The following is an 18,922-nucleotide window of genomic DNA, read 5'->3' on the forward strand; positions in this document are numbered from 1 at the left end:
CAAAACAAATTATACAATTGCAGCGAAATAGGCCAGCGAATTATACAATTTAGGCTAGCAAATTATACAATTGTATATGTATAGCAAATTATACAGTTTTATGTTTGCTATAGAGCGCAATTATGCAAAGTTTGATATAGCATACAAATATGAATATTTTGTTTGCTATATGTGAAAGTTGCCCATATCTTTATTGAAGTCCATCATAAAGGTTTATTTAGTTTCTTATATTTGGGCCGTGATTTATTAATGGGCCGAATGATTCTAATTGCAAAGGCCACCAATAGAAGCTCATCGCTTCAAAAACCATTTCGAAACGGCGGGAAATGCACTAGTGCAGTTTCCTCTTTCGCGCGAAACGAATTGAATCTGAGCACACAATTTATATCTTATATAAATAACAAATAATTGTTCTAAATCTACAGAGAGGTTTACTTCAGTCGAACACTACAGCCAGTATTCATCTCATCGGAAGTTCAAAATGCCGACAATCGTCGACCGTCGTTCAACACGTGTCTCCGGTGGGAGTAAAGTCGCCGATCCAATCGCCAGTGAGATTGAATCCACTCCTCAAAAACGCAAACTCAGATCCAGTTCCAGTTCCACTACTGAAGACAGTAGAATAACTTCAGATTTAACTCCATCGCCCTTGAAAAGCTCTCCGAGCAAATGGAAGTCGCCCCGCCGATGTGTCAATGACAGCCCTAAGAGTACTCTAAATGTAACTCAACTTCTCAGACTATGTTATGGTTTCATTATAAGTTTAGCGGATTGGTGTTAATTGATCTTCTGTTTTTTTGTGGAATTAAGGCAAATCGCGGAGCTAAAGCAGTAAATCTGAGCAAATCACCTGTGAAAAGGAGATTATCGGAAAGTTTTCTAGAGAAGCCTATGTGGAATCCAAGAGGTTAGTTTGATTATTTGGTTTAATTAATTCCTCAATCGAGTCTGTTTACTGAATAGGTCAGTGTTTGCCCGGAGTTGTATTAATTTTTCTCTAGAGATCTGTGTATTCGTTTGAAAATGTCGAGAATCTCTAGCATTGAAATTGACAAATGTGTTGTTTGAATAAACTATCATTGTCCAATTGTAGCAGTATGGACATATTTATTCATATAACATATCTTGACTAGTATGGGGTATAGTTGTTATAGTTGTTCTTATTTCGTTAAAATCGATTTTAATTATGTTAAGTTGATAAGGATCTTCACATTATATCTAGTGTCATGCCGTTTTTAAATAAAGATGTGCTCTATGCCGTCTCTATCTGTAGATATGGAGCAGTTAAATGGAGTGAAAGAGGCATTGCATGTGTCTAGGGCTCCATCAAATCTGGTGTGTCGAGAAGTTGAGAACAATAGAATTCTGGAGTTCTGTAAGCAAGCAGTGGAACAAGAGAAGGCTGGAAGTTTGTATATCTGCGGCTGCCCAGGGACTGGAAAGTCTCTATCAATGGAGAAGGTTAACAAGGTCCTGGTTAATTGGGCAGAAGAGGTATAGCCTGTTGCTTGGTGTGTTTCGAAACTTGATTTGTTAGTTTGAGATGAATGCTTTTTAAGGAATGATGTGAATGCTTTAATGAACTGCATTTCCTTAGTCAAACAAGTTCATCCATCCACTGCATGAACTGTATTTCCATTTGCAGTGTTCTAAAGTTTGTAGTGCTATTGGCCTAAACTATGTAAAAGATGTTGTCAAATTACTAAGTAACACTTTATGTTGTAGTGAATTACTGACTAACATTAACAAATTACCGTGCTTCACTAGGATTGAGATATGTTAAATGAAAGGAATTGAGGCTTCAAATAAAAGTTTGCTATTGTAATGGCTACAGAACAGTTGAAATAATTTTACAAGGAAGAGGTAATTCATTCTGATTCCTGAGATTTAAGCTTGGAATGGATTTCATTTGACCATATAATATGCAAGTAATGCATTTTTGAGACTCTTATATTTTCTTTATTGTGATAATGTTATCTTAAATATTTTGAATGAATTACACTAGTTCTTATACTTTCGTTACTTCTGTTTTTCGTCTTCTTTGGACTGCTTTTCCTTGAGCCAAGTGTCTATTGGAAACTACCTCTCTACTTTTGAGGTTGGGGTAATGTTTGTGTGTACTCTAGGCCCACTTTGTCAAACTACATGGGGTAGGTTGTTGTAGAATTATAGGAGTTCATCTCTCAGATTAGTGATATATTTGTTGGTGAAATTTTTACTTTTTCCATTCCATCTACTTGTTTGATGATCTGAGGTTCTTCAAGGATAACTTTTCATGCTGTAACATGCAAAGCGTCCAGACTCAATCGTGTTTCTTTTGGTTATACACTTATACTATTAAAGTCCTCATGATAAAGGGCTCAGGGAAGTTTAAGAGCTATATCAATGCTTCAATTTGAGTTTGATTCTTCATCATGTGCAAGAATTGTTATAATATTTACTTACTGATATAGTGAGATTAAATAGCTTCATAGAGAGCATCTTCATATGAGAGCTCTGCAAGTGGTTAAAGGGTTTTCAAAAGATTTTCTTCATCAACAATGTTCCCAAGATGTATATCCAACTACTCTAAAAAAATTTAATCATCTCTTTTTTTTCGTCCATTGCAGTCTGGTTTTCAGGCTCCAGACACATTATCACTCAACTGCAGTTCTCTGTCAAACACATCTGATGTTTTTGGCAAGGTACATTGCTATTATACTGATTCGCTGCTAAATAACTCATTTCTGCATGCTTATGCTTTACTAACAATTGCAGATACTTGACAAAATTACACTACGGAGAAAGATAAATACTTGCACATCACCATTACAGTATCTTCAGAAAATGTTTTCTGAGAAGCAGCAGTCAGCAGTCACAAAGATGTTGTGAGTTTTCTTCTAGATGTTTTAATAATTTTTACAATTGTGCCTCCCTTTTTTTTTTCTTTCAAGATTCCATGGTATTGATAGTGCTTTTTAGATTTTTTAATCAAACTATTTCTCTGCTTAATAATGTAATGCGTTGAACAGGTTAATAGTTGCTGATGAGTTGGATTACTTGATCACAAAAGACAGAGCTGTGCTTCATGAGCTGTTCATGCTAACAACACTCCCGTTCTCCAGATTTATTCTGATAGGTACTGGAGCTCTTGGACTGCAATCGTGAAGCTTTTTTGATCTAATTATTTTATGTTTTTCTAATATGACTAGTTATGATATTGTCGAAAGAAGCTATTATTCTGCAAATGATTGCTCCTAACTGGGACTCTGCTTTGACAGGAATTGCTAATGCAATAGACCTAGCAGATAAATTTCTTCCAAAACTACAATCCTTGAATTGTGAGTATTTTCCTTTCTGTAAGATTGTTTATTTCTAAGTCATATTCTATCTTCTTTGACTTTTTCTATTTTAGGCAGAGAGGTTAAACAGGTCTTAACTTGTGGATCTAAGTATTTAAGCTGTTAATAATTTATTTTCGCACCAAGCTTCTGAATGTTACCACAGAAGATATTTTAAAAAATGTTGAACCCTGCTTAATGACTGCACCACAGAGTTGTCCAAGTGTGTGGCAACACAAGCAATTGGATAGAGAATGTCAACTAGCTTAGGTTATGGGTTCTTTGATTTTCTGTAGTTTCATAAAACAAGGTTATGTGGTACAAAGCACCTATTTGCCATTTCACCTCTTAATGCAGCTCATGCTAGATTACTTATTGTATGTAGAATAGTATTTAATCTGACTTATACATTACTTTTCAGGCAAGCCTGCAGTTGTAACATTTCGTGCTTATTCTAAGGACCAGATCATCTCCATTCTTCAGCAAAGATTAAAGGTAACTCCATGGCTTCTACTCTCTTCTTCTTCCTGTGAGAAAAACGTGATAGTTCTACCAAATGGATATATTTATTTTTATTTATTTAATGCAAGTTGTCAGTATATTGTGAGTGGGTATGGGCTCAGGATATGAGGACAAGTTCAATGATTGGTGTCATAACTCATAAGCATCTAAAGTTTGAACTCAAGTGCTTCCAGTGATATGTTACTGATGCTTTGTTGTCGAATCAATTGATTCTAATGTAAGAACCTAGAAACCATTAGAAATTGCTCCACTTAATTTGCATACTACTACAGTAACTTAATCTGCTTCCTTTTTGTCTATAAGTTCAATTGAAAATGTGAAGACAGCTGCTGATATTTGCAGCCTTTTCTATGTATCTGCATAAAGCATGGTGCAAATCATTTCTTATGGTTAACAGAGTGACTAATAATTTGACTGCTGAACAGGCTTTTCCTTACACAATCTTCCAGCCTCAAGCATTGGAACTATGTGCACGGGTAGGTACATTAACATCTGGATTTTGCTTGGTTTTATTTCTGTACTTTCTATATATGCAGTAAGACTACACATTTGTCCACTGCTACTTCAGACTTCTGATCCAAGACTTATTTATTTCACAATCCACTGTTTCCTAATATAAGTGCTTCTAAAATGGCAGAAAGTTGCTTCTGCATCTGGAGATATGAGGAAGGCTCTATGGATATGCAGGTTTGTGAATATTCCTGCAACTTTATAATTTATTTTGAGGAGATGGCATTTAGTCATGGAGTTTATGACTGGTAGTGTGAGTTACTGGCGAAAAAAAGAAAGGCATAAGGAGATCAATCTTTCTTTTTTAATTCGCTGAAGTATTTTTAGCAGAAGTGATGCTTAAGTTCTCCATTGAACACTTGAGAGTATTAATCCTAGATCATGGATTTTTTAAGAGCTTGTTGTACAGCTTTCTCTTGATTATGAGTAAACTTTTTCCTTCATCATTGTTTCAGGAGTGCAATTGAGATGTTAGAATCTGACATAAGAGATTCTATCAATAGCCTAGATTTACCATCATTACATGGAGGAGTTTCTGATCAACAGAGGGATTGTGCTTGTGATAAATCACTTATACACGAGAGCAACGTTGTGAGTATTGATGTCATTTTCACTCGTTAATTTTTTGAGTTTGTAAACTAGCCATTCTGGAGGATCTATAGTTGAGAGGGTAGCTCTGATTTGTATAGCCAAGTCATAGTGTGATCCCAACTTCAGGATTTGCATAGGTTTCTTCTCATTGCTTCTTTTCCTCTGATTTCATATTATTAAATTTTCTGTAGATATTAATCAAATCTAGAATTTGAAATTATGGATTGAAGGGTAACTGAACAGCAGAATAGAGTCAGTGTTGAACTTCTGTTGCTTCACATTTGAGCTTGTTTGCTCCCTTGAGATATCAAATTCTACACTAATGCAGCCGAAGCTAAATATGGTGTAGAAGTATTTGAAAATTATAAACAACTACAATACTCAACCCATTGTTTGTATATGATAAAAACATACCAGCATTATTCCAGCTTGCAAACACACTGTTTTATATTCTCCTTATGAACCTGCTAGTAAAGGTCAGTACTAGTCTCAGTACCCTGCTTATTACTGAATTTTTCACCAACATACATGTGGGGTTTGGGGAGGGCTGTAGACAGACCTTACCCCAACCTTGTAGAGATAAAAAAGCTGTTATTGATAAACAACAATTACTAAATTTTTCCTTATTAATGAACCACCTTGTTCAGCAATCTGTATCTTTTATATTTTCTTGTCTCTTAATCTCCAGTAAGGTCTTTTGCTGTAATTTCATGAATTGTGTATCTTCATTTGCTTTTTTGCTTTACATAGCATGTTGTGTTTTCTTAAAAGTTGGAACCCCTTAACAGGTTAGGGTTGATCATGTGGCTATTGCTTTATCAAAGGCATATAGATCGCCAGTGGTGGATACTATACAATCACTTCCACAACATCAACAGGTAAATGTTCCCAATTTACTTAACATAAGAAGATATCTACTGTTCATTTGGTTTCATTTCCTCGTAAGTTTCTAGTTATAAGAGAATTCTTGACCCTCCACCAAAGAAGAAAGAAAAGGAGAAAATAGAAACCAATTAATGAATAAGGAAAGCTATTGGATTATGGTTGAAGTATCCAGATATTGATAGAAGTACTGAAAACACCTTTAAGTATCCAAATATTTGTGATGGCAGAATTGAATGCAAGAGCTATAATCAAAAGTAGAACCGAATGCGCTCAATGGTGGTGCCACTTCTTTATGATGTTCTTCTACATTAATGTTGTATGGCATTTAAAAATATCATGGTGGTGGTGAGTAATGCTTAGTATACTGCCATGCAGATTATTCTTTGCTCTGCTGTCAAGCTATTCAGGGGGAAGAAGAAGGATGCCACTATAGGCGAGGTAATTTCTATTTGTAACTATAATGGTGAGATCTAAGTAGGCATAAGAAACGAGTTTTGAAACAATTTGTAATCCATTGCAGCTGAACATCTCTTACCTTGATATCTGTAAATCAACTTCAATACCACCAGCAGGAATCATGGAGCTATCAAACATGTGTAGAGTGCTAGGAGACCAGGTAAAGTGTTAAATAAACTTAGATGTTGCTCCATTTCGGTCTACTTTTTCTCTTTCTCAATCATGAGTGATTTATTAAAGACTGGGAAGAAGTATAACTCAAGGTGTACATAAAAATGCAGGGTATCCTAAAACTGGGGAAGGCTAGGGAAGAAAAATTAAGTAGAGTAACTTTAAAGGTAGATGAAGCAGACATCACCTTTGCATTGCAGGTACGAGTTTGTCTTTGCTCTTTTTTCTGATCTTGCTTCTTGGAGACACCTGCTTATCACATAGTTTTATAATTTTCAAGGATTATGTAGTGATTGTACTAATATTTGACACTGATTTTGGATCAGGGAATACGCTTCTTTCGAAATTGCCTTCAACAATCTTGATGATTGACTTAAACAAGATTGTGATTCTCTATTATTTATTAAGTGGCTCAAATAAATTGCCAGTTTTTGGTCCAAACATGGAGGTACGTTTTTCCCCTTGTATTTCGGTTGATGCTGTGGAACGGGATATATGTTAACTCGTTTGTTGTGTGTGAAAACAGAAATCAAACTTGGTCATATATGACTTACGGATGAATGGAACAGAAACATATGGGTTCTCCACTAAATGTTGGAATTTCCATGTGGCTCCCTTATCATACTTTTAGTTCTCAAAGAGAAAAATACAGTATATTATAGGAAGAGACTATCAACTAAGAGAGTTGTGACGATATATAGTAATACAACGTTGAATGTCTTTCAATTTCAAGAATTTCTGGAAACAAATTTTGACATGTTAACTTTGTTGTATTATTACCGATGCTGATTCTCATCTTCAAGAATCAACGGGGAAAAAAAACTTCAACATATTATATTATTTTGCTGTTAATGAAAGAAATCAAATAAGGTGAAAAGTGAATAACTTTTATCCCCAAGTTTCTTTTATCTTTAGAAGTCCCAAACCCCTTTTGTACCCTAGGTTCCATGCTAAACTCTGCTTATGAATGTACCGCCTGTAAATAGGGGCGCTAAGGTGATATTTTTTTGAAGGAAGTGGTTCATCCATCTTCTGAGTTGTTAAAGAAGGGAAAAGGAGATTTATAGAGCCTCAAGTATAAAAGAACTGAACACTGCCATCACCCTAGCAAATATAAAGCATTCATTGGTCCTTCTGCATGACGAATTATTGCAGATCAGAAAAAAATGGTTCTCTTAATGATTTCCTATGAACCTGAAAAAGCAATATTTCACACTAATTCTCAACATATAAAGCTATGCAAATAATCATAGAGATGTCCAAATGCAACAACCAAAGTTAATAAGAGGAGCAAAAATACTCAAGGATAGCTCAAATTTAAAGTTAGAACCCCACTGAAACAAAAGGAACTAATATCTTCTTCAGTGCACAAAACATCTGAATGATAGCATACTAAGTGAAAATTGTTCAAAAGTATCCTAATAGAGACACCAAAAATAGCATTCATCATAACTAGTACCAAATCTTAGGACCTGATAGGTAACAAGCAAACAGGTTGATGATTAAACAACTCAATCAAACAATCCACCAACAAAGTCATCCTCATCCTCTTCTGGTTCTTCTTTCTTTTCCTCCTTAGCAGGAGCTGCTTTCCCTTTAGCAGAAGGAGCAGCTGCAACTGGAGCAGCAACAGCAAACTTGCTTGGATCCTGCAAGTTTAAGAATTTTGTCAAGATAATGTCAAGAAGAACAGGTTTATATTAGTTAGAGGTCTTTTGGAATTCACAGTTGGTGCAAACCTTCAAGTACTCTTTCACTTTTTCAGCTTGTGGGAATGAGTACTCTGTTGCAATGGCAAATGACAGAACATTCTTGTACGAGTTGATGAATATGTGTGGAATAGCAGCAAGAGTAGGGTAATTGAGAGTCATGGAGAGACCAACAACATTTGTCAGACCAGCAGCAAACCTAGCGACAAGATCATTATCTGTGAGTTCAAGAACCTCAGGACTGAAAACTGAGCCATTGTCGTAGACAGACTGGACTATCAGGCCATAAGAGAATGGCTTAATGAGCAACTTAGACAGAAGGGCAGACTCAGATGACCCCACTTTTTCACCCTTCTTAATAATCTCCACAGGGGTGATGATCTCAACTGTGCCTTTGTTGATTTTTGTTGGGATATTTAGTACCTAAAATACACCGGGATGTGAGATCATATATAATAAACAAAAGCATAAGCAGCTTAAGAAGCATATCTTGAAAGAACTAAACCTGAAAGAAACTGGTCTGGGAAGGATCAAGTCCAGTGTTGCCAGGAGGAACAACCACATCAATTGGAGCAACTAAGCCAACGCGAGCAGGTGCTCCAACCTTTTTCATTTAATGTTAAAGTTAGTATTCTCATACTTCACATCATAAACTCAAAATCAAAAAGTGAGGTTGATTTAGTATTTGAAAGCAAATAGTCGGTTTTTGTTCCAGAAGTTCATTTCAGGGACAAGTTGATTTAGTATAGTCTCTTTTACACATCCACTGATGATACAGCAAAGAGTTTTTTACCATCAAACCAAGAAGATAATTATATTGATATGTAAAGGAAGAAAAACGAAGAACAAAAAAGTAAGACATGAACATAGTTTACCTTGTACTTAGAAACTTCATCACTGACTTCTTTCAAATCTCCTTTGGTGAAGATTAGTCCCACATTACCCTGTTACGATATTACAAATGGGGTTAAGGCAAATGCCATTGTTGACCATTTAAATCAACTAAACATCAATCCCAAATAAGCTAGTTGAATTAATGATATAAATTTTCTATCTGTTTAGACTCAGTTTTTGTTCAACTATGACAAAGTCACAGACAATGCTGTTAATAGTACACCAAACTTGCCAAATTCCAGCTTAAGTCCCTTCACCCCTTACCTCTTAGGGAAAAAAATAGTACCTATTTCTTTGGTCCCAAGCAACCAAAATACAGTAACAGTGATTGAAAAAGGAATGGGAGAAAAAATGGATCACCATTCTGACATATAAGGATATCCCAGAATCATTAACCAGATATTAATCTCAAAACTCAAAAAAGGAAATAAATACTACATTTTAATAATTTTCTAGCGTGACTTTGAACATCCATTTCCATTTTCCAATAATATTTTTGATTTTAAAGAGATTACAGTACATAACTAGATATATTTAACAAAAAATAGCTAACACAAGCAATCAACAAAACAAAATACTAAAACCTCAAAAATAGAGGAGCTCCAAAAAAAAAAAAAGGAAATAATGAAAGCTTCTAGTGTGATTTTGAACCTACATTTCCAATTTTTTTGAAGATGAATAAGCTTTAATACATATTATACAAAAGAAAAATAAAACAGTGAAGACCAGAAATATAACCTAACAAATCAGTAATGCTATGATATAGTAATATGATCGAAAATGAAGAAATATGAGCAGCAATATAATAGTATAATGAAGAAGAAATGTAAAAAACAAACCACGAGGCATTCAATGAGAGCGAGAAACGCATTATTTCCAGTCTTCTCTGCATGGATCCTGATAGATCTCTTCATCATCGTGTTTTTTCCCATCAAAACAATGGAGTCACCACGTAATCCCTTTCGAATCATCTGTAACTGATTTGAACCCACATTATCTGCTCCTACAATCAGGATCTGTTGATACGTATCGAGAAGCTTGCATAGCTTCTTGTCGTAGTTAACCTTCTTCTCAGCTTTTGTTACCTTCACCGCCATTGCTTCTGGTTTTTTTTGCGAAGAAAAAGAGAGAGCTAAGAAAAATGGTGAGAGAAGAGTGAAAAATGTGAGCCCTAAAGCTCAATATATATGGAAAAGGTGGTCAGGTTTTGCAGGGTGCAGGGAGACTAGTGCTTGTACGTAAACGGATATACGTTCACAGAAACAATTAGAAAAATTCCTAAATGAGGAACTAAAAGTTTTAAAATTTATAGTTTGATTGCAGTAATTAGTTTAATTTCTTTATTAGATTAAGCAATATTAAGTCACCTAAGTAATTAGTGCATAACATGCATTTTTTTTCCGCGTAAAGACCTAGTAAATTTTTAAAATTGATCCTAATTGCATGGCTTGAACTCAATACTTATAATTAAGTAACAAAAGATATTTTATTAACCTATCAAATTAAGGTACACTATATAATACAATAGGTTAAAATATATTAATATTGTAAAAACAATGTATAGGAGATTATCGCTAATAATTTTTTGATGATCATTCATGAATGACGACGAAGTTAAATTTTTTAACAACAATAACGAGAAAGATGAGGATCGGGAGATTTTTCTGGTGACGTGGAGCCTTATATATGGCAGAGGTGGCTATGGTCTAATTTATTAAAATTTCATTAACTTTTATGTTTACATTAGTATTTTATATTAAAAAAATATTAAATTTAATTAAACATGCGGCTTAAAAATTATTTTAAAAATTACCCGAATTAGTTTAATTTTGAGTTTATATAAAAGTTACCAGTACTGGTTTGTCCTATTCATGTGCATTTTCAGTTGGCTACTCTTTCTTATTATAGTTGGAATAAACAAATCATGTGTATGAAATATAGGAAAGCAATTCCAAAACATCTTTAAGTTATTATCAATATTTTAAATTAATAAAATTGTTTAGGTCTTTCGCAACGTTTAAGAAAAGAAAATTAACTTATACTGATTCTTAGGTGAATACACATTAATTTTTAAATGAATACAAATTTCATGAAAAAATACAATTGCAGTGTCTAATATACAACAGATTACAAATTAGTTCATTAACCTGTAATTTCATTGAAATAAACTTAAATAAATACATCGTTTTAAAGATACGTTAACATATGAAAAGAAATACCTATATACATATACTTAGCTTATTCTAATATATCAAATAAGCTAGATATGGTTTAATACTTTTAAGTTCATTTTAGTTTGTATAATATATTCCAGTATTCAATTGTCATAATTTGCTTGACTTATACCTAAAGTAGAGAATTATGGCTTCTAATATAAAATAAAATGCCGTATATAATTGGGAATAATTCAAATTTATATTTTAGAGTTATACTTCCTATTTTGATTTGAAAAAGTATCCTTCCTCTCAAATCGAATAGCCTATATGCAATCAATAAGTGTTTTATTTGGTAGTGTTTTTTTAACAATTAACAGGTATTAGTATGTACTCACATAAATAATCCTTAATTTTTAATTAAAAAATACCTCCATATTTATAAGTCCTGTACAATTTGCAAAAGGACAAATTGCCAGCCGGCAAACCCAAAACTAAGCTAGTGTTTGGCCATAAAGTTTCAAATATTTTTGACAAATATTATTTAATTGAAAATTTGGGTGAAATTTCACCATGTGTTTGGCCATCGGATTTGGAAAATATATTTCGCCTTTTTAGAAAAATATGATTTATACCCATAAGTTTTAAAAACTATTAAAACTAACCATAAGTTGGTTTACAAGTCAATTGGATGTTCGTTACAACAATAACAAATAGTTTCTATCACACTAGAGCAATGTGGTAATTTGGAGCGAGTGCAACAAGTATGATTCCATACATTGTGAAGTAGACGAAGCACATGATTTTATTACCTTGAGTTAATTTTTCATCATTTTCATCGGCAATCATATCATTATTTAATATTCACTAAATATTTCATCACTATTTTGGTGTTCACATAAAATAATTATGTAATACAACACAAACAACTAATATAGAGGGTGTTTTTGTAAAAGATAAAAGTTTGAGGTAAATTTTTGAATTTTAAAAAAATCCCAAATAATGAGATTTGATCCAAATACAAAAAAAAACTTGTATTTGAAAATTTGGGATATTTGCCAAAAATATTTACTATGAACAAACATACAACTTACTTTCTTGATGATATACAAATAATATACTATTTACATGAATAATAAAAACCGTATAAGTTTATGTTAGAACACCCCTATAATCATGCTAAAAACCTAAAACACATATAATTATATTAGAATATATAAATTTACTAAAATATAATTTAAAAAATATTTTTGAAGTGTAAGACAAAAAAAAAAACACTAAAATTATCCGTTCTAATTAAATATGAACATAACGCGTCACGGACACCTAACAGTTACCAAACAAAATGATAAGGTCTTGCCACGTGGCTGAAACTTTTGAATACCTCGAAGGTTATATAGTGTTCTATTTAATTTATATGACTTTTTTTTTATTACAATAAAATAATTTAAATATAATTGAAAATTAGTATATAAAATTTTTAATTTTTAAAAATAAAATTTATATATTTAAAAAATTATAAAAAAATATTATTTACGAAATTCATCTAAATATATGCATACAAGTACAACTTTACCAAAATGCAAATATCAACAATTAAAAGCCAAATAACTCCATGAATCATAATAATTTATAATTAAAATATTTAAGGAATCTGTAATTTATAATTAAAAATAAATTTGTTTGAATCTGATTAATAGAATAAGAGGGAGGAAGCAGTAATGAACTAAATCACTTGCATGTTGAAGTGTATGAGAAATTTGGGGGATCGGAAGAAGCTGTAGTTAATTTTTATGCCAATTATTTTGGGGCAATTCCCAATTGAGGGTTTAATTTGATCATCAAATTATGGCAACAACTAAGGTCTACGTTGTGTAAGTGATCGCCTCTTTACCCAACTGAATGAACTTGCAATAGCATCTGTCTTCTCTGTGTTAATCATTTTTTTAATTTTCATAATTTGAATGGTAGGTATTACTCACTTTATGGCCATGTCGAGACTATGGCACGAGAAATACAACGCGGAGTCAATTCAGTTGAGGGCGTCGAAGCAACACTTTGGCAGGTAATCGCTCCGGGCTTCGATTTCCGTATTGAAGTCCGATTAATTTAAATTTGCGCCGACACATGACTTTTTAGGGGAAGTCTCGGCAGGGAGGAGTAGAGCTTATGAGCATAGAAGTTTCTGCTTTAGCTTTATGGGTTTTAAATTTTTACTTGAATTTAAGTTATATATACTGATACCAATCGTGTAAAAAGATAATTGATATAGTTTATGGGTTGTAGTAGGTTTTGTTTACCTTATTTTTAATGTTATTAATCCATTTCTGTTATGGTGTTGTCAGAATAGGGGATTCAATGTTAATATGTGCAAACTGGGTAAATATTATTATTTTTGTTTCTGTTTTTAGTATATAAAAAGTCTTGAATCCCGTTCAAGGAAGAGGAGGTTTTGTTAGAGTGGAAAAGGCGGTTCAAAAATACTTTAGGTGGCAAGTTTGAATCTTAGGTGTGTCGAGGTCTTGCATTTTATGGAATTTCTTTGTTAGAGTTCTTGGCTCTGCTGCGTGCTATAATCGACTTTTAATTAAGTTGATAAAGGTTAAAATTCTATATATTACTAGTTCCATGAATTTCCGTGGACAGTAGGTTCCGGAGACACTTCCTGAGAGGATATTGGAGAAGATGAAGGCTCCTAAAAAGCCTGATGATGTGCCTGAGATCACACCTGAGCAGCTCTTGGAAGCTGATGGTTTCATCTTTGGTTTCCCTTCTCGTTTTGGTGTGATGGCTGCCCAATTCAAAGCCTTTTTTGATGCCTCCGATGAGATATGGGCAACTCAAGCATTAGCTGGTAAACCTGCTGGAATCTTTTGGAGTACTGGTTTTCATGGAGGTGGCCAAGAGCTTAGTGCGTGAGTACTTCATTATCTGTTCTCTGCTTTGTTTGATCTGTGCTCTTATCCCATTCGCATATATTATTGAGGGTTTAGGACTACTATCTTGCTAGATTTGGACTGTAGTATAAGGGACTGAATAATTTCTAGTTACCTAACTACTTCAACTAGGTATACGTATGAAGTTAGAGCTCTTTCATCAGTAGCTGTATAAACCGTCTGAGGATTAGCTCTTGACGAGATCCATAGAAGTAATTTGAATTTTTTTCTAGCGGCAAGTGGATTGAAGCCTATACTTGTGTTTAATCAAACATAGTGGGGAAAGTTCATCGCTTTGCTATTATTTCATCGAATAAGTTCCAATACTTAAAGGACTCACTCTGACACATCAAATAATTTTTGATATTACCATCCCCTTATTCATTATGATCTTGACATTGCATAAAAACCATGACCACAAATAAGAACATACTTCATGAAACTGAATAAGTCGCGTTTAAGATCTTGTTATTATAGTCTCGAGAGTGATTTTTGATTCAAATGTATATTTCCAGATTGATTAATGCTCCTGAAAAGAACATGCGATAGTTGTCTTTCTTTTTCCTCTTTTCTTATTTTGGGATGATTTATGCAATATTCTTCTATCATTGTAAGACTAACAGTTCAAATTCAGCATTTAGGCTGGTAAACCCAAACGCAACGTAAACAGATACATGAAGTTTCTCATGGATTGTTACATCATTTGGAGAATACTATACGTTGTCACTATTGTTTCGTATATTAATATCGTCACTTTCATTGATACGACTTGTTGTTAATTGCAGACTAACAGCTGTAACTCAATTGGCACATCATGGCATGATATTTGTTCCTCTTGGATATACTCTTGGTAAAGGAATGTTTGAGATGGATGAGGTAAAAGGTGGATCTTCCTATGGAGCTGGAACTTATGCTGCAGACGGTTCTCGTCAGCCCACAGAACTGGAACTAAAACAAGCCTTTCATCAGGGTAAATATATTGCTGAAGTTACAAAGAAACTCAAGTAATTGATGACAGAACAAAAGAGCAAAAAGAGAGAGTTAAAATACAATCAAGACGTATTTGAGCAATCTATCACTGAAATGGGAAGTCCGACTCTGTCTACAAATGTACATCAATTGTATAAGCCTTTTTACTCTGTAAAGAAAATGAAAAATGTAACATTATTGCTTGTCTTCCTTTGCTTATATTATATTTGCCTTAATTGAATAAATAGCTGAGTTGGTTGAGCTTTGAAAACCCTTATACCACCATTTTATACTGATTTATATTTGATGTGATAAGTTATTTTATATACATGATAAGATAAGTCATCTCACGATAGGTAATCTCATATAATGTTTCACAAAGTAAAACCATAACACTAAGGCTAAATATTATAGTGTAATGTTTTCTTGAAAAAAATAAAAAGAGAACTGTTGATCATTTTGAGACCGACAAAATGGAAAAATGCAATCAATTTTGGAGAAATAAAATTATATTTATGACCAATCATATATATATTATATATATCAAAATGACACCAAGTGTTAAAAGAAAATTATTATTGACATAGTCAATTTATTATTTTACTCTTACTAATTATATAGCGGATAGATTAATTTAAATTTTTTAAGAAATTCTATATTTTCAAAGTAATTAATTAAAGATTATTAAATAAAATTATTTTGTTAATTTTTTGATTTGTCAAAATGAACAAATAATTAGACACAACTATAAAAAAAAAGTGAACAAAGAATCTGGGAGTTGGAGTAATAAGGAGTTGAGTACTCTCGTCTCTTCATCTTAAATTATGTATGACATTTTTTTATTGAGTCAATTTAATTAAATTTTTACAATTAAGTTAAATTAGATAAATTTAATATTTTAATATTAAAATTTATACTTCAAAAAACTATATGAAAAAAAATTATGAAGTTATAATTTTACATATATTTATATAATTAAAAATATATTTCAAATATTAATTAAAATTTATATCTCTTTCAATAATGCGTCCCATAAAATATGCTAAATTATAATTAATTTCATTAGTATAGCCTATATTTGTAAGAGATTCGCCTTATAAATGAGGGAGTTTTTTTTTATTAGCAGTGACAGCGAAGCACAACGATCTCTACTCCGTCGTTTCGCCGGCGATAAATACAAAGATACAAATCACAGTATTCCGTCCAATTCGAAGCCCAAGAGCCAACTAAAATGGAGAGTCTATTCCGATCAGTGACCGGCGCAAACCCTAACCCCTCAGACTACGAGGAAATCGAATTTTGGTCAAACCCTGAGCGAGACGGATGGCTCACGAAGCAAGGAGAGTATATCAAGACCTGGCGCCGTCGATGGTTCATTCTTAAACAAGGCAAGCTTCTCTGGTTCAAAGACCCTTCGTCCGTCACATCTGCCGCCGTTCCGCGTGGAGTTGTCTCTGTTGCTGAATGCCTCACTGTTAAAGGAGCTGAGGATGTAATCAATAAGCCTTTCGCCTTTGAGCTCTCCACAAGGCGTGATACTATGTTTTTCATCGCCGATACTGAGAAGGAGAAAGAGGAATGGATTAATTCAATTGGCCGATCCATTGTTCAGCACTCGCGGTCTGTTACCGATTCTGAAGTTGTTGATTATGATAGCAGGCCGTAGTTATATGTGAGGTGCATGTTCTATAACTATATGTACTCTTTGTTCTGTTTCTCTTTTCATGATGTATTCTGCAGACTCTGCTGTAACTTCTGGTTAATATGAAGCTTTCTTATGGTTGTATGAGTGTATGTTCAATGGAAAAGTTTGGTTTAATCACTTGAATAACCAAACGAAAACCAGGTGACCGATCTGTCAGTCCCAGCAAGTCATAAATGACTTGGGATCGCGGATGCACAGAAGATAGAACACTAAAAATGACAAGAAGGGTCATTACAGATAGTTAACTTAAAAAGATCATTTATTTTCAATTGTAATTTGGATATATTGAAGATATTTATTTCCAATTGTAATTTGGATATAATGAACTTGAATAGAGCTTTACTAGATATAGAGGATTTATAGAGCCAATCCCAACAATGTTTGAGTTTGAGGTGTAGTTGATTGATTTTGATTCATAGGGTTCCTTGTGCGCAATTCGATCAAGTGCTTTTTGGATACATTTTCATTTCATTCTTAGGGAGAACTATACTATGAGATGAAGTGTTTCAGTGTGTAAACTGTGCAGAATTGATGAGTAACCTTCTCTTTTGGCAGAGATAAGAGTTTGAATAGTACTTCATTTACTCTGTGAGTGTGTCCCTTTAATTTATCTGTTAGGGAGCTACATTGCACTTGTAAATGAAGAGTTCCTTCATGTCTATGGGCTGGCTTCTATTTCTAAGTTGTCCTTTTGAAGTGTATAAAGGTGGTCTACATAAACTATATTTGTCACTGAAGAAGGGCAATTTATAGACCACTGCCCTTAAAAGGAAGAAAAAGGTGATAAGAAAACGTGAGCAAAGAGATACGTCAGTTACTTTTGCTTGAAGCAGAAGTTCTAAATAATTTATTTCAGGCTCTGTTCTCTCTTCAATCTTCACCAGTAGGGCAAACCTTATAACTTCTTGTAGTTCCAAGAAACATCACTCATATAGCCGGTATTCCTAACTGTATGTATGAAATTGGAATATTCATTTTATCCCTGAAAGTTGTACCATACATGGAAGACTTTTAGTAGAGGTGTCAAATGGCCGGGTCAAATAACCCGCCCAAAATCTACTGGGGGAAGTCTTCTATGTATGGCACAACTTTCAGGGATGGAATTTTCTGGTCCAAACGGGATAGACTTTCAGTTCTAGTAAAGTCTATTCAATTTGGACCAGAAAATTCTGTTCCTGGATTTAGTCGAGTAGCTTGTATGCATCCCAAATCTGCGTCAGCTGATCATGTAATGCCATCTTGAGTATCAGATCGTCTTGAAATGGTTCAACAGCTGGTCTCTTTCCTGTAAACAAACCCAGTAAAATGATATGTGCCTTAAACATCCCATAGTTCTCGGTGTCTCATACTCCAGAGATATGGAAAATTATCAGTTTGATTTCATGCACTAGAATGAATTACTGAATTTGGAGGGTAAGATCTAAACAAAGGAGAAACCATTGAGCTTTTTTTCTTACATTTATTTTTTTCCTTGAGAAGTTGTGTACCTGGAGCTGCATGTCCTTTGGTTTCCTACATATCAGTAGAGCTGAACTGACTCATAGTGCGTATCAGCTGCATGTCCTGTGGTTCCCATAATATCAGTAGAGCTGAACTAACTCAAATCTTTGTCTGATTCTGATCCTGAGGGGTTCTTGCAAAACGAAGTCACTTACGTAGCAGCCAAGGAGTGAACACAAGGATGTCTTGTTCACCCCAAGAGAAGTGTCTTTACTGTCACCATAATGGTAATACCCTGTACTGTGAGTTGGCATACAATTCCCAAGACAATACCATTATTTGCTGGAACCACCTGAAACCACCACATAGCATGTATTGTTTGGTGGATGAGGGGGAAGTTTCTTTGGAGAGCGGCCTCATCAACATCCCTTTCATGCGAGTACCTTGTTAATTTGAACTTCTTGTACCAATTCTCCCCTCATTCTTTGACTTAGTAAAAGGGGCAGCGCAAGAGGAGGCTACACTGTTTCCTTTTGATCAACCTATTACCTAGACCACATAAAGCATTTATTCCTTTGTGCACAATTCTTCAACCAAAGAGGGTTGGAACGACCCCACACTTATTCCTAACCATCGTACAAAAATAAAAAAGAAGCTAACC

General features: G+C 33.9%; 4 protein-coding genes across 6 annotated transcripts; 3 read left to right on the plus strand and 1 right to left on the minus strand.

The window, feature by feature from the left end:
• The first annotated feature begins 282 nt into the window (after positions 1–282).
• LOC101258564 (cell division control protein 6 homolog B) lies at positions 283–7,102 on the plus strand. Its single transcript, XM_004241124.5, has 17 exons — positions 283–721; positions 811–907; positions 1,274–1,494; positions 2,610–2,684; positions 2,758–2,867; positions 3,012–3,118; positions 3,261–3,320; positions 3,742–3,815; positions 4,268–4,318; positions 4,480–4,529; positions 4,808–4,943; positions 5,732–5,821; positions 6,204–6,266; positions 6,349–6,444; positions 6,566–6,655; positions 6,782–6,903; positions 6,982–7,102. Exons 1-16 carry the CDS (start codon positions 482–484, stop codon positions 6,818–6,820), a joined length of 1,599 nt encoding a protein of 532 aa, XP_004241172.1. The 5' UTR covers positions 283–481; the 3' UTR covers positions 6,821–6,903; positions 6,982–7,102.
• Positions 7,103–7,752: 650 nt separating this feature from the next.
• LOC101258269 (large ribosomal subunit protein uL10-like) lies at positions 7,753–10,281 on the minus strand. Its single transcript, XM_004241123.5, has 5 exons — positions 9,898–10,281; positions 9,040–9,108; positions 8,670–8,768; positions 8,195–8,587; positions 7,753–8,104 (listed from the first exon to the last, which is right to left on the minus strand). Exons 1-5 carry the CDS (start codon positions 10,153–10,155, stop codon positions 7,967–7,969), a joined length of 957 nt encoding a protein of 318 aa, XP_004241171.1. The 5' UTR covers positions 10,156–10,281; the 3' UTR covers positions 7,753–7,966.
• A 2,374-nt stretch (positions 10,282–12,655) lies between these two features.
• On the plus strand, positions 12,656–15,387 carry LOC101257778 (probable NAD(P)H dehydrogenase (quinone) FQR1-like 3). Of its 3 annotated transcripts, none has more exons than XM_004241121.5 (4): positions 12,656–13,085; positions 13,183–13,276; positions 13,861–14,126; positions 14,933–15,387. In XM_004241121.5, the coding sequence occupies exons 1-4, from the start codon at positions 13,060–13,062 to the stop codon at positions 15,153–15,155; spliced, it is 609 nt and encodes a 202-aa protein (XP_004241169.1). In that variant the 5' UTR covers positions 12,656–13,059; the 3' UTR covers positions 15,156–15,387. The 3 variants fall into 3 exon arrangements, with proteins under 3 accessions (XP_004241169.1, XP_025887542.1, XP_069155589.1); XM_026031757.2 differs by having other exon boundaries at positions 12,794–13,085; positions 13,858–14,126; XM_069299488.1 differs by having other exon boundaries at positions 12,910–13,085; positions 13,623–14,126.
• Positions 15,388–16,183: 796 nt separating this feature from the next.
• LOC101257478 (pleckstrin homology domain-containing protein 1) lies at positions 16,184–16,902 on the plus strand. Its single transcript, XM_004241120.5, has one exon. It carries the CDS (start codon positions 16,348–16,350, stop codon positions 16,780–16,782), a length of 435 nt encoding a protein of 144 aa, XP_004241168.1. The 5' UTR covers positions 16,184–16,347; the 3' UTR covers positions 16,783–16,902.
• The last annotated feature ends 2,020 nt before the right edge of the window (positions 16,903–18,922 follow it).

Source organism: Solanum lycopersicum, chromosome 6 (genome assembly GCF_036512215.1).
Source record: "Solanum lycopersicum chromosome 6, SLM_r2.1".
Classification (NCBI taxonomy): Eukaryota; Viridiplantae; Streptophyta; class Magnoliopsida; order Solanales; family Solanaceae; genus Solanum; species Solanum lycopersicum.

What these genes read in the sequence shown, in the direction of transcription:
- LOC101258269 (XM_004241123.5), bottom strand. Translation starts at nt 10,155, where the DNA reads ATGGCGGTGAAGGTAACAAAAGCTGAGAAGAAGGTTAACTACGACAAG. An exon ending in ATGAAGTTTCTAAGTACAAG is followed by an intron (nt 8,769 to 9,039) that starts GTAAACTATGTT and finishes TAAATGAAAAAG; the next exon opens with GTTGGAGCACCTGCTCGCGT. An exon ending in CCCAGACCAGTTTCTTTCAG is followed by an intron (nt 8,588 to 8,669) that starts GTTTAGTTCTTT and finishes GGTGTATTTTAG; the next exon opens with GTACTAAATATCCCAACAAA.
- LOC101258564 (XM_004241124.5), top strand. Translation starts at nt 482, where the DNA reads ATGCCGACAATCGTCGACCGTCGTTCAACACGTGTCTCCGGTGGGAGT. An exon ending in TGGTTAATTGGGCAGAAGAG is followed by an intron (nt 1,495 to 2,609) that starts GTATAGCCTGTT and finishes CGTCCATTGCAG; the next exon opens with TCTGGTTTTCAGGCTCCAGA. An exon ending in TCAGCAGTCACAAAGATGTT is followed by an intron (nt 2,868 to 3,011) that starts GTGAGTTTTCTT and finishes TGCGTTGAACAG; the next exon opens with GTTAATAGTTGCTGATGAGT.
- LOC101257778 (XM_004241121.5), top strand. Translation starts at nt 13,060, where the DNA reads ATGGCAACAACTAAGGTCTACGTTGT. An exon ending in TCGAAGCAACACTTTGGCAG is followed by an intron (nt 13,277 to 13,860) that starts GTAATCGCTCCG and finishes CGTGGACAGTAG; the next exon opens with GTTCCGGAGACACTTCCTGA. An exon ending in GGTGGCCAAGAGCTTAGTGC is followed by an intron (nt 14,127 to 14,932) that starts GTGAGTACTTCA and finishes TGTTAATTGCAG; the next exon opens with ACTAACAGCTGTAACTCAAT.
- LOC101257478 (XM_004241120.5), top strand. Translation starts at nt 16,348, where the DNA reads ATGGAGAGTCTATTCCGATCAGTGACCGGCGCAAACCCTAACCCCTCA.